Source organism: Macaca thibetana, chromosome 7 (genome assembly GCF_024542745.1).
Source record: "Macaca thibetana thibetana isolate TM-01 chromosome 7, ASM2454274v1, whole genome shotgun sequence".
NCBI classification, from domain to species: domain Eukaryota; kingdom Metazoa; phylum Chordata; class Mammalia; order Primates; family Cercopithecidae; genus Macaca; species Macaca thibetana.
Genome location: NC_065584.1, coordinates 74961150 through 74974960, shown reverse-complemented (window position 1 = coordinate 74974960; position 13811 = coordinate 74961150). Strand labels below are relative to the sequence as shown.

Genomic DNA, 13811 nt, shown 5'->3' with positions numbered 1-13811 from the left:
AGGAAGATACAGGTAAGGGAAACAGTCAAGTGTTGCTAATCTTATGTCTGATTGGGAGCAGCACCACGATCTGAAAAGACAGATCCCTGAACAGAAACACAGAGGAAGGGGTACACAGTCATGTGCCTCTGGCCCATAAAATGCTGTACATGGTAGCTACAACTCTAAGTCCCCAGGCAAAAGCTGCTTAAAATGGAGAACCCATGAATAGAGGCAAGAAGGAGTTTGCCATGTGTGGCTGCAGATAGTATTCTACTATGGACTCCAGAACTAAAATAGGATCAGTGTGAATGTACCTTAGGAGATGTCATAGGCTGTACTCTTTTTACCTTCATTCACCTGATAGTTTTCACTGTATCCAAGATTTAAAATGTAGATAAATCAATAGGAAATGGCTAATTCCATAAATTACAATTTGACAATAATAATCATACATTTTAGTCTATGTTGTTGCTTTCAACAAATTACTATTGATCAAAAAGCCTATTTCAGTAAATTTTGGGTGTTATTTCAGAGAGGAATAGAGCTGATAATTAGGTTATCTTTCAAGTCCATGCTTGGGGCAGTTTTCTTTCCTGAGTCTTCCAAGAGATTTTCAATGGATAAAATTTTCATGCTTGTGTTCCCTAATTCTTTTCGTTTCTTTTTTTCTTTCTCTCACACAGGAGACTTTGAATGTGATTGATCCTGGCTTGATGGACCTAAACGGGATGAGTGAGGATGCCCTGGAATGGGATGAAATGGACATAAGTAACAAGTTAATTAGTCTGAATGAGGAATCAAATGACCTTGATCAAGAACCCCAACCTGTCATCCCTTCCTTGAAGCTTGGAGAGACAAGTAATGAGGACCCTGGTTATGACGAGGAGGCTGATAACCATGGGGGATCTCAGTATGCCTCAAATATTACTGCCCCCTCCAGTCCACATATTTACCAGGTGTACAGCCTCCACAATGTTGAACTCTATGAAGACAACCACATGCCATTTCTGAAAAACAATCCAAAGGTCACTGGCATGACACAGCCTAATGTTTTAACTAAGAGTCTCAGTAAAGACTCTTCATTTTCATCTACCAAATCTTTGCCAGATCTTCTAGGCAGTTCCAATTTGGTAAAGCCCTGCGCATGTCATGGAGGAGACATGAGCCAGAATTCAGGCAGTGAGAGTGGAATTGTCAGTGAAGGAGACACAGAAACCACTACCAACTCTGAAATGTGCTTGCTCAATGCAGTGGATGGGTCCCCAAGTAACCTTGAAACTGAACATCTGGACCCACAAATGGGAGATGCAGTTAATGTGTTAAAGCAAAAATTTAAAGATGAGGGGGAATGCATTAAGCTTCCAAATAGCTCTCAGTCGTCCATTTCACCAGTGGGTTGTGTAAATGGAAAAGTTGGAGATTTAAACAGTGTTACCAAACATACCCCTGATTGTTTGGGAGAAGAATTACAAGGAAAACATGATGTGTTTACATTTTATGATTACTCATACCTCCAAGGCTCAAAACTCAAATTACCAATGATAATGAAACAGTCACAAAGCGAAAAAGCACATGTGGAGGATCCCCTGCTTCGTGGTTTTTATTTTGATAAAAAATCATGCAAATCTAAACATCAGACTACAGAGTTACAACCAGATGTACCTCCCCATGAAAGGATTTTGGCAAGTGCATCTCATGAAATGGATCGCATTTCATATAAAAGTGGCAATATAGAAAAGACATTCACTGGCATGCAGAATGCCAAACAGCTCTCCCTTTTATCGCGTAGTTCATCTATTGAGTCCCTTTCTCCAGGGGGTGATTTATTTGGATTGGGCATCTTTAAAAATGGCAGTGACAGCCTCCAGCGAAGTACTTCTTTAGAAAGTTGGTTGACATCCTATAAAAGCAATGAAGATCTTTTTAGCTGTCACAGCTCTGGGGATATAAGCGTGAGCAGTGGCTCAGTTGGTGAACTAAGTAAAAGAACATTAGATCTCCTGAATCGTTTGGAGAATATCCAGAGCCCCTCAGAGCAAAAGATAAAGCGAAGTGTTTCTGATATCACTCTTCAAAGCACTTCCCAAAAGATGTCTTTTACTGGCCAGATGTCATTGGACATAGCATCTTCTATCAATGAAGACTCAGCGGCATCTCTAACAGAACTTAGCAGCAGTGACGAGCTCTCTCTTTGCTCAGAGGATATTGTGTTACACAAGAACAAGATCCCGGAATCGAATGCATCATTCAGGAAGCGTCTGACTCGTTCAGTGGCTGATGAAAGCGATGTCAATGTCAGCATGATTGTTAATGTCTCTTGCACCTCTGCTTGCACTGATGATGAAGATGACAGTGACCTGCTCTCCAGCTCTACCCTTACCTTGACTGAAGAAGAGCTGTGCATCAAAGATGAGGATGACGACTCCAGTATTGCAACAGATGATGAAATTTATGAAGACTGCAACTTGATGTCAGGGCTAGACTATATAAAGAATGAATTACAGACATGGATTAGGCCAAAATTGTCTTTGACAAGAGAGAAGAAAAGGTGCAATGTCAGTGATGAGATGAAGGGCAGTAAAGATGTGAGTAGCAGTGAGATGACCAATCCCTCTGATACTCTGAATATTGAGGCCCTTCTAAATGGCTCTGTAAAACATGTCTCTGAAAATAATGGAAACGGTAAGAATTCATCTCATACCCATGAGTTAGGGACAAAGGGTGAAAATAAGAAAACTATTTTCAAAGTTAATAAAGATCCATATGTGGCTGACGTGGAAAATGGCAATATTGAAGGTATTCCAGAAAGGCAAAAGGACAAACTGAATGGGACTTCAAAGGTGTCAGAAAATCTTGGTTCAAATGGGAAGGAGATTTCAGAGAATGAGCATTGTAAGTGTAAAGCACTTATGGATAGTTTAGATGATTCAAATACTGCTGGCAAGAAATTTGTTTCCCAAGATGTTAGACATCTTCCAAAGAAATGTCCAAGTCACCACCATTTTGAAAATCAAAGCACTGCTTCTACCCCCACTGAGAAGTCATTCTCAGAACTGGCTTTAGAAACCAGGGTTAACAACAGACAAGACTCTGATCCACCGAAATCATCTGATGAAACACCGAGTATGGCTGGAAAATCTGCTGGTTGTTGCCTAGCACTTGAAGAAAACGGAACAGAGGAAAATGCTTCTATCAGCGACATTTCCTGTTGCAACTGTGAGCCAGATGTTTTCCATCAAAAAGATGCCGAAGATTGTTCAGTACACAACTTTGTTAAGGAAATCATTGACATGGCTTCAACAGCCCTAAAAAGTAAATCTCAACCTGAAAACGAAGTGGCTGCTCCTACTTCATTAACTCAAATCAAGGAGAAAGTGTTGGAGCATTCTCACCGGCCCATCCAGCTGAGAAAAGGAGACTTTTATTCATACTTATCTCTCTCATCTCATGACAGTGATTGTGGGGAGGTCACCAATTACATAGAAGAGAAAAGCAGCACTCCATTGCCGCTAGACCCTACTGACTCGGGCTTAGATGACAAGGAAGACATTGAATGCTTCTTTGAGGCCTGTGTTGAGGGTGACTCTGATGGAGAGGAGCCTTGTTTCTCTAGTGCTCCCCCAAATGAATCTGCAGTTCCCAGCGAAGCTGCAGTGCCACTACAAGTAACAGCATGTTCTTCTGAGTTCGGTGATAGTTCTCTTGTAGCTGATGATGCAGATACAGTGGCTCTTTCAAGTCCTTCCTCTCAGGAAAGAGCTGAGGCTGGAAAGGAAGTGAATGGTTTGCCCCAAACTTCCAATGGCTGTGCAGAAAACTTAGAGTTTACTCCTTCAAAGCTTGACAGTGAAAAGGAAAGTTCAGAAAAACCAGGTGAATCTGGAATGCCAGAAGAACATAACGCTGCTTCAGCCAAATCTAAAGTTCAAGACCTCTCCTTGAAGGCGAATCAGCCAACAGACAAGGCTGCATTGCATCCCAGCCCCAAAACTTTAACCTGTGAAGAAAATCTTCTAAACCTTCATGAAGAACGACATAGAAATATGCATAGGTAGAATGTTCCCCCTCCCCAAGCATGAAAATCATCTCACTGAAAGGTACGTATAGTCCTTGTGCCATATATGTATTTAAAATATTGAGTTCAGGTCAGCAAAACCATGGTAAGAGAAAAGGCTAGTCAGAATGACCAATTATGGCAGACAGTTATCTAAATAAGACATTTAGATAGAAGAAATGCTCCCAACAATGAAAGTAACTGTGAAGCAAAAGAAAAAACAAGCAAACAAACAAAAAAAAACCCCAGGGAAAATTGACATTCTTAGTGACATTATCTTTATTACATCATTCTGGCAAGAATACAAAATTTGAGGAAGTAGTTGAACAATTTAAGGCCTCAAATTCTTCCATTGAGGGAGAATGAAAAGGTTATCCAAATCGCAATTATACTCCATGATCAAAATGCACGCACAGTAACAATACCCTCCACTTCAGCTTCTTGCACAGAGAGCTGTCCGTTCTCTTCAGTGCTGGGAGATGAACAATTATTAGGCTAAAGGCTGCATCTCCTGATTTGGCCCTTCCTTTTATGCTTCTGTCTAATGTAACTATCATCACATTTGCTTCCCCAGTGGAAGACTGTGCTGTCACAACTCCTAATCATGGCCACGTCTAAGGATTCAAACAGGAGGGGAAAGTTGGTGTTAAAGAAGAGGCTCTTATTTATCCACACACAGATTGAGAACAGGCGCAGAAAGCAAATGCAGAAAGAATACATGACAAGTTAATGGCGTTTTCATAAAAACAGAATTTTTGAATTTTGCCTGAAGGTGACAGGCTGATTTTCATCAAATTTTTTAAGAAAGTCATTCCACTCTTCATATTTAATAAGACAGCTATTGATCGATAATTCCAGGATGATGATGTGTCTCTAAAAGTGACACAAAGATTCTGTTATTTCCCATTTCTAAGCCCCAGTGATGAATATGCTTTCTCAATCAAGTTTAAAGAAGAAAATTTGAGCTTTCAAATGTGAGAGTCATATTTCACCCAAGTATGAGGTACCTAATGCCACCTCCACCCCCCACTCCAGAAGCTTAATGCCGTCACCTAAACTCGTGCTATAGGAAATGAATTACAGAAGCAATCTGCCCTAATTTGTTAACTTATTCAAATAACAGTTATTATACTTAACTATGCTAAAGATTATCTTTTTTGTGGCAGATTGTTTATTTTTTGATGAGCCTAATTACTGATTTTCTAAAAGTAATTTACATTTATTACAAATACATCTTTTAAAATGTGACAGATAAATGTTGTTCCCATAATGTATTATGAAAAAAGTTACTATTTAAAAACACATTATTTAATTTGAAAGATGAATGGCAAACATCATTATTTTTTTCCTGCAACACCTGTGCCCTAAGCTTATTAAAATGTGTGATTCTGTGTAGAGCTGCTAGAAATGGGGACTAAGGGGGGCATCTATACCATATATACCCTAAAAATAAACTCAGTATGCAAAATTGAAGGACGGCCTCCCACTTACTAATATAGCTCAACTAATTTTCTGTGTTTCAGACTCTATTTACAATTGGCTGCAAGTGAGAACAAAAGTAGGAGAGAGAGAATGTATTTTCTGTGAAACATGTCCACCCTATAATCACATTCTCCATCAGTATGCAGTAAAACTGACCATTAAGGGAGAGTAACTGCAATTCCATAAGCTGCTTCAAAACAAGTTCTATTAGAACCGATTGTACTGCTGGCTCTGCCAACCTCCACAGAAGGGCTGGTAGAGCCTGGCTGATTTTGTTTTCTGAAAGGGGATAAAGGCTTGAAAGCAACACCACTCTGAGCATGACATCATGTGACTGTGACCCTCAAGTCACCAGTCATGCTGAGATCTGGAGCTCCAGAAGCTCTGGCACTAGAGAAGCCTTTGCGATGCACTCTCCCTTTTTTGATCCTCTGGGAATTTCTTCTCTCTCTTACATAGAATTGAAATGAAATGTAAATGATGAGCAGCTCCATCTTTAGACTTGGAGGAAGTGAATGTGCTGATGGATCTCTGTAACCCTCACATTTTACAAGCAGGGACAGTGTAAAACTAGCAGCCAGCCCGCCTGCCAGTCAGCAATATTTTTTGTTAAGCCCCGTTGATGCCTGGCCTTATCTCGGGCAAAGGGAGAAACAGCCAGATTTTACTTCCGCAGAACTCACATCGCCCCCAAGTGACTTGTTATAGGCCTAGAGCTATTTAAATAGCCATATTTACTGGTCCTATTCAGGATTTTTTTTTTTCAGTATCATGTGGACAAAACATCTGGACGCCTGAATTTTTTACCAGACGTTAGCATTGGATAACTGAGTATAAATAGTCACATAATTGTTAAAATACTATCAACCAGGACAAGTTATTTAATCTCAAAATGTTGATATGCCTTTAGTATTTAATGTCAAGAATACATAGTAAAATTGTTTGATAAATATGAGGTTTCATGTCTACAAGAGTCTAATTGTTGTCATTGTTCTTTCTACAAGTTCAGAAAAAGAAAAAGAAAAAGCTGTGCTTTTTAAAGTCATTTGAAAACCATCCGTTGTCATGCTCTTTTTATCAGGACAGTAAAATTCACCAAATTCCTTTTGCTGTTTTTTTTTTTCCAGAACTAAGTTTTCAGATGATGAAATGATTATAATGCCATCCAGAAGAGATATAACTTAGAATAGCAGATAGAGTTTGCATCAGTAACAAAAAATGTTTTTCAGATTTTCAAAGGTTTTTTATTTACTGTGTTCCAATTAAAAACCCACTGAAACTGCTTGAGAAGTTTTAACATGATCTAACAGTATGCATTTGCACTGATTTCCAGGCATACTGCTGTGCTTTTCACTATTTTCATTTATGTGTCATGTTTCTATAAAAATAGAGAGGTCAGTTACAGCAGATCACATCAAAGGAAAGGTAACTGGAAAGATCCAGATCTTTCTGCCTAATTTGGAGGAAGCACATAATGTATGTCTGTAGTGCCTCCTAGGACCTGCCTAAGAGATGTACTTTGCACTAATCTTTTTGCTGTATTCTGACAGTTATTTCTTCATAATCCTCATCATAAGCCTCTGATCTTTGATGAATGGTTTAACCCTAAACTTCAGGCTGGATAAATCCCATGGTATAAAAATTTAACTCATCATATGCGGCCAATGTGTGCTTTTCCTTTTCCTTTTGGTCTGCTCTAGTGATTTGGAGTTTTGTTTTACTATGTGTATGTGTAAGAGTGTGGTGTTTTGGGGGGTGGGGTGAGGAGGTGTATTTACTTACAGTGCAGATATTTCCTTTAGAACTTTTTAGCTTTATTACCTTTCCTACTTCATTGGTCTGTAAATGTGATAGTTGGTGGCCAGTAGATTTTACATTTTAGGCAATTACTTGTATTTGTACATGCTCAAGTACACACATAAAGAGTTTTAAATGCTGCTGCTCAGATTTTACAAACTGAGAAAGCTGTAAGAACACTTGTTTCTCATGTACACAGCACAATTCCCATTCTGTTCATTGGATTGACATTAAGTGCTTAATATTTTCCAAAGCTGGTCAACCAGGTTTAAGAAACTACCTTTGGTAATTGTGTGTGAATTTTTCACTAGACAATACAGGTATAATCTTATCAAACTTACCTTTAAAATCACTTTAATAAACCAAGGTTTTGCTGGATGTGAAGTGTCTTTAAATTATCTGGCACTTCTGAATAGCCCTGCTATGCTAAATAACAAAGATGTTATTGTGCATCACCTGTCACCTATCTCACACACACACACACACACACACACACACACACACACACACCTCCCCCAGATCTGTGCCTCAGCCAATTTGGCCTGCCCATTTCCAAGTGGGCCAAGTTGAAAGAATTGATTATCCAGAGAGAATTTAAATGCCAGCATTTAGTAAGACCAGATTTGCCTCACCTAAGGATTCCCTACTCTGTGGCCAGATTTCAAATGAGTCATGTCCTTAGCATTTGAACAATGCACCAGGCTTTCTTATGTTACTGCATTATTTTACTATACCAAATTTCATCCCATCTGTTTCTGTCTACCCCTGTTCTTTATCTAATTTTTCGTCTTTCCCCAACTCCCCGTGGCTCCAGTCAAATGACTTTTTGTTAAGGTTTTTCTGGCTCTTAACACAAGTTGAAAGACTGTAGAAAAACATAGAGCAAGACAAAGAGAATATTTCGTTCTTGAGGAACAGTCAAACAACCTGATATGAGACATCAGAACTCAGTTTAAGCCCATACAAGCAAAAGCCTGCTTTCTTTGAGAGCTGGTCAGGGGACTTGCAATAATTGCATCCTGCATTGCCTAAACTTGATATTTAGGTGTTCCTCACATTTGACCAGTTGCTTTTAGCCATTTAGAAACAAGCAGAATGGATCGAGTTTGGAACAAATTTATGTCATAGCCATGAGATGTACAAATATAATTGAATCCATCTCGTTTCCACAATGCTGTATGTACCTTAAATGAAATGCATTACTATTTGAGCTAGAAGCCCCAGTTATATCTTTTTTTAGGCTGAAACACTTCGGATAATCACAATGTTATGAATCTTTCACCACTATGCAATAGTGGAATTGTTCGATATCATACATAAAATCACTGCAGGAAGGGTTAAGCCTGAGAGCCTATCAGTTCCCAGTCTATGGAATCATTGTACATTGTAAATACTTTGCCGCACCACTTGGCATCAGCGGCCTCACATTTTCATATTGGTTTGAAGCTATTTTGATGTTCCAAACTGAGTTCACAGGCAAAAGAGTGGATGAGATCCAGAGAAAAGGTCAAACTTGATGATTTTTCTTGTTTTCTTTGAAACCACATCTTTTTAAAAAAAAATCAATGTATTTTTCACATCTACACTGAGACTTTTTTTTGTCAGTAATGTGAAGCTTGGGCTATTAAAATTATTTATATTTTATGTATCTTTTTATTTCAGAACATTAGCAAGTAGTCCCACAATTGCAGCCTTCAATGGTTCCTCAAAGAGCTTGGTTTTGCTAATGAAAAATACATTTCTGAAACCTTTTCTTGTCACTTTTTTGTTTCTTGTAGATACGCCTGGCTGCAACTCAGGGGTGGCCTCATCCTCCCGCCCTGGGCTGGTCTCTGGTTCCATCACGTTTGTCACTGCCGTTTATTACATTGACTTCTCCCAAGATGAATCTTCCTTCCAAATGTGTTTTCTCCACACGAGCCTTGTGATCTGAATGTGTGCGCTGGTTCTCTTTAGGTGATCGTCTTTGAAGTTCAGCAAAGCTGCTTGTTCTCCCATGGATTCCTGTCCCAAGCTACCTCTACCACCCCTCTCTCTCCAGCTAGACTTTTCTGTTTGCCTCCTCCCCTCCCTTCCGCTCTTTAAAGTTCTGCAGTTCACCAACTGGTGGTCCATTAAATTCTCCTGTCTAGAATGACCCCCCACCAGTACTTGACCAATTTCATGTTTCAATCTGGATTTTTAAAAATGGTATGATGACTGTGTTTATTGAAAGAGTTTTACCTAAAAAGCTAACATTTGAATTGATTGCAGCATAGAGAAGAAACACTGGTCCTTCTTTCAAAATTAAGCAACTATTAAAAGCGCCATTTTATTTATTTCATTTAAAAAAATAATCTATGCAGCATTTCAAGAAACAACCATATGATGTTGTATATTATAAACTGGTGACATTCTACTATTGAATTATGTACAACATTTTCATTTTTTATGCTTCTTGAGGTGGTAATGAGAAAAAAGTTTTTTAAAAAAGTGTGCCTTGCTGTATTTCTTATACCATTTATTAAAAAGCTGCTTTCACGGTAAAATTATGTTGGTTTGAAAGGAGGAAATAGCAAGGTTAAGATGTGTGAATAATTTCTGTATATATGTATAACCAAGTGCAAACATTGATGTATAATGACAGTATAAAATGCTTTCATGTTTGTGATGTCTAGTGATGTGGAAAATATAAGCCTTAAGTCCATTAGATTGCATGGTAATTAAAATTGGCATAATAAACACAGATTATTGGGGGAAAAGGAAAATTAGTGATCTCTTCTACTATGTTCTTTACCAAATTGTTGCATCTGGTTCTGAAAAAGCATAGCATGTAGCAGCTTCCAAACATATTCATATTGCTTAAGAGGCTTAACATTACCTAAACTAGAGACTAGACATAAAGCCTTCAGTTTTCAAAATCTTTCTGGTCACTATAAGGATCTTGGAACAGCAAATGATTAAATGTCAGTTCCCCTAAACCAATAAAAATTTATACTAGATTTTTTATTTCTACTTATCATTAATGATTTGGTGTTGGATTTCAGGATACCATGTATGTCTTAATTTATTTTAAATATTTATTTTGAATGAGTTTGATAGAAAACTGGTAGAAAAGTATAGAAAATTTGACTATTATTTATAGATTTCAGGTATATTTATATGTGTAAAAAAAATTGACAAATATATATTCCATCTGGCCTTTACTGACTCCTGTTAAATGCAGTTTTAAATTTATATCATAACACCTACTTAAGTGCCTGACACAGTAGGTATTCAATAAAAATTTACTGAATTAAAGGATTAAATTAGGTGACATGGTGACATCTGTCCCTTTATTTTGACACTAAAACATGGACACAACTAGAAAAGGGTACAATGCAATATAAAATCACAATAGATAATATGTATCAAATTTCAAAAACGTAAAGCATGTTGTGGGTTCATGTAGTCACAGGAATGACAATCATTTATTTAACAGATAGTTCAGAAACACTTTTTATCTGCAAGGCACTATTCTAGATCCAGAAGATGCAATGTGGAACAAACAGTCAAAACCCTGCCCGCAGAAGGCTCTCCTACATTAGGGACAAGTGAACACACAAATGACATGAAGTATTTGTTACAGAGCTGAGGAAGAGAGCAAATGTATTTGAAATGTATTTAATTCTTGAAATTAAGGCACTATGTTTGGCATTAGGTATAGAGGCACAATGAGAGAAGCAGCAGTGGGGACAAGGAGGAAGAAAAAGGGCTTGGAGAGAGTGGAAAGTTAGTGGAATATGCATGAAACTTTATTGCAGGGGTAAGAGGAGAAAAATTAAATTAGGAGGACTTAATGAAAGGTCTTTTAAAACGGTACCTTGGAGCTTTTGTATGTAAAATGCTAGGTAATAAGGACACTTGTAGAGGCTGTTTTGCACCTGATTTTATTTATCATTAGTGCCACACCAAGAATATTTAAACAATGCTTATCTGTAATTCTACCACTTTAATAACTATTTGTATATTTATGCCCCTTCTAATCTTTTTCATACATATTTCTAAATGGATAAATTATTTTAGGCTTTTTAATAGGTAGTAATTTGTTCAAAAGGGGTTTTAGCCAGACATCTAGTTGCAGTGTTCAATAAGATTTAGGGGAAAGACATTAGAGATAATTGTCTAGTTAGGGGGCAGCTGGAGAAAATAAGCTAAGTTTGCGATAACAGAGTACACAAGTAGAGCAGCCCAGGATGTAGAGAAAGAACAAATCCTAGAGTCTTTGAAATTCCTAGGGGCATTCTAGACCTCTGTTGGGATATGGTATTATTTTGGATATGGTATTATTTTACATACTGAGACAACGTTAATTTTCTTTGGGTAGTAACTAATGTCAAGTCTACATCTACTGGTAAAATATTCAAAGAACAAACTGACAATGATGTTCTACCTACTTGTTACATGCTCATGGAAGACTGTGCAGTATTGAAAGTATTTGTTAATTATCTGCTTAGTATTAACACTAAATTTGTAGAATGACTTTCAGGTTTGTTGAACAATGCCTTTTCAGGTTGGAAGAGGAAAAATAGCCTCAATCTCCCACCCCATGTAGGCACTACCTCCCCAATTACCCTTAGAAAACGATCACACCAACTCTGCCTACACACTTCCAGCGATAGTGGTTCATTGTCTGTTAAGGCAAACTGTTCCACTGTTGGGCATATCTCTTTGTTAGAAAGTTATTTCTTAGGTTGCTAAAATCTGCCTAGTACCCCACTACCCTACATTTAATTTTGCTCACTGGTCCTAGTTCTGTCTTATGGAGCAGCCCAGAGTATCTTTACTCATGGCAACCCTGGAGATAATCGAGGCCAGCTACTCATCATCTCCCAAACAGTCTTCCCTCAACTGCCCTTCATATGTCATGGTTTTCAGATCCATTCCAACCTGACTGAATGTTAACAGACAGAATTCTTGAAATTAAGGAACTGTCTTTATCATCATACATGTAGAAAAGAATCTGAATATTTAAGTGCTAAGTTTTCTCTAGAAATATATTTAAGATATGTTTATTCTATTATTGTAAATTTCAACCAATAAATAAATAAGAATCCATGACTTCCTTCAGTGGCCCAGTCCAGTGCCTAAGTCATCTTGAATCTTCTCCTTATATCAAATACAAACCAAACCTGTTTCCTTATAAAGTAGGGCACTCCCTCCGTTTATTCATTTATTCAGCCATTCAGTGAACGTTTATTAAATGGCTACCTATGTGAGGCACTATATTTGGCATTAGGTATATAAAGGCAACTAACACATGGTATCTGTCTCCAAAGGTTTACAGGTTTTCTTCTGAAAGTGCCTTTTGCGTCCTTGAATAGAGTGATTATGACTTTTCTCTAAATTAAATGATGACCTCATTTACTTTGTTTCTGATAAAGTTTCTCTGCATTTAAGAAAATCTAGTGAGCAAAACAGTATATAAAATCATCTGGATCTGACTACCAGAAAAAGTAAAGTGGTTTTAATTACAGAAGGAAAAATATTTTTTAGATTTCTGGTCACTGAATAAATATGCATCTTATACAACAACAGAACAATCTAAATTTAGGGCTTCTGGAAACCTGAGTTTGATGATATTGTTGTGTTTGGTTCATCCGGACTAGGTTTTACCCATTCTATAATTCCTAGGAACAAACTAGATGAAAATATCAAACAATGAAATGATCCAGGTTTTTCTTACAAGTCAGTTTGATTTAGCTTCTAAAAGAAGTTGAAAATTTTTAGAATTTTAAAGAAAAACTAACTTTTCAAATGTCATATAATTCTTATATTTTAAATATAAATTGAACCAACTAAATTTACTGCTATATTTTTTCTACATTTTCTTTTTTCAATTTTCATTTTGAAAAACTTCAGACCTATGTAAAAGTCGAGAGTAGAACAAAGATACTTGGTACTCATCACTCAGGTTCATTTATTGTTAATATTTCACCATATTTACTTCATCTCTCTGTATACACACACTTTTTTTGTATGATTAAATCATTTGAAATTAAATTGTAGAGTATGATACTTCATCTGCAAATACTTCAGCATGTATTAACTGAGAACATGGGCATTCTTCTACAAGTCTACAATACCATCTTCCCACTCAAGAAATGTAACATTGACTGGGCATGGTGGCTCATGCCTGTAATCCCAGCACTTTGGGAGGCCGAGGCGTGTGGATCACCTGAGGTCAGGAATTGGAGATCAGCCTGGCCAACATGGTGAAACCCCGTCTCTACTAAAAATACAAAAATTAGCCAGGCATGGTAGCTGTAATCCCAGCTACTTGGGAGGCTGAGGCAGGAGAATCGCTTGAAGCCGGGAGGCAGAGGTTGCAGTGAACTGAGATTGCACCACTGCACTCCAGCCTGGCCAAGAAGAGTGAAACTTTGTCTCAAAAAAAAAATAATATTAACACAATAATATCTGATAGTTTATATTCATATTTCTTTAAATACCCAAATTATGTCCTCTTCCAGTTGTT

The 13811-nt window shown here is 37.5% G+C and overlaps 1 protein-coding gene across 4 annotated transcripts in view; it reads left to right on the top strand.

The window, feature by feature from the left end:
- Positions 1-13336, top strand: part of AKAP6 (A-kinase anchoring protein 6) — a 652282-nt gene extending 638946 nt beyond the window's left edge. For all 4 annotated transcript variants that reach the window (XM_050798308.1, XM_050798307.1, XM_050798309.1 and 1 more), the window contains 2 exons: positions 666-4079; positions 9094-13336. In XM_050798308.1, the coding sequence (XP_050654265.1) occupies positions 666-4037 (3372 nt within the window). In that variant the 3' untranslated portion in view covers positions 4038-4079; positions 9094-13336. The remainder of the gene's footprint in view (positions 1-665; positions 4080-9093) is intronic.
- Positions 13337-13811: the final 475 nt, after the last annotated feature.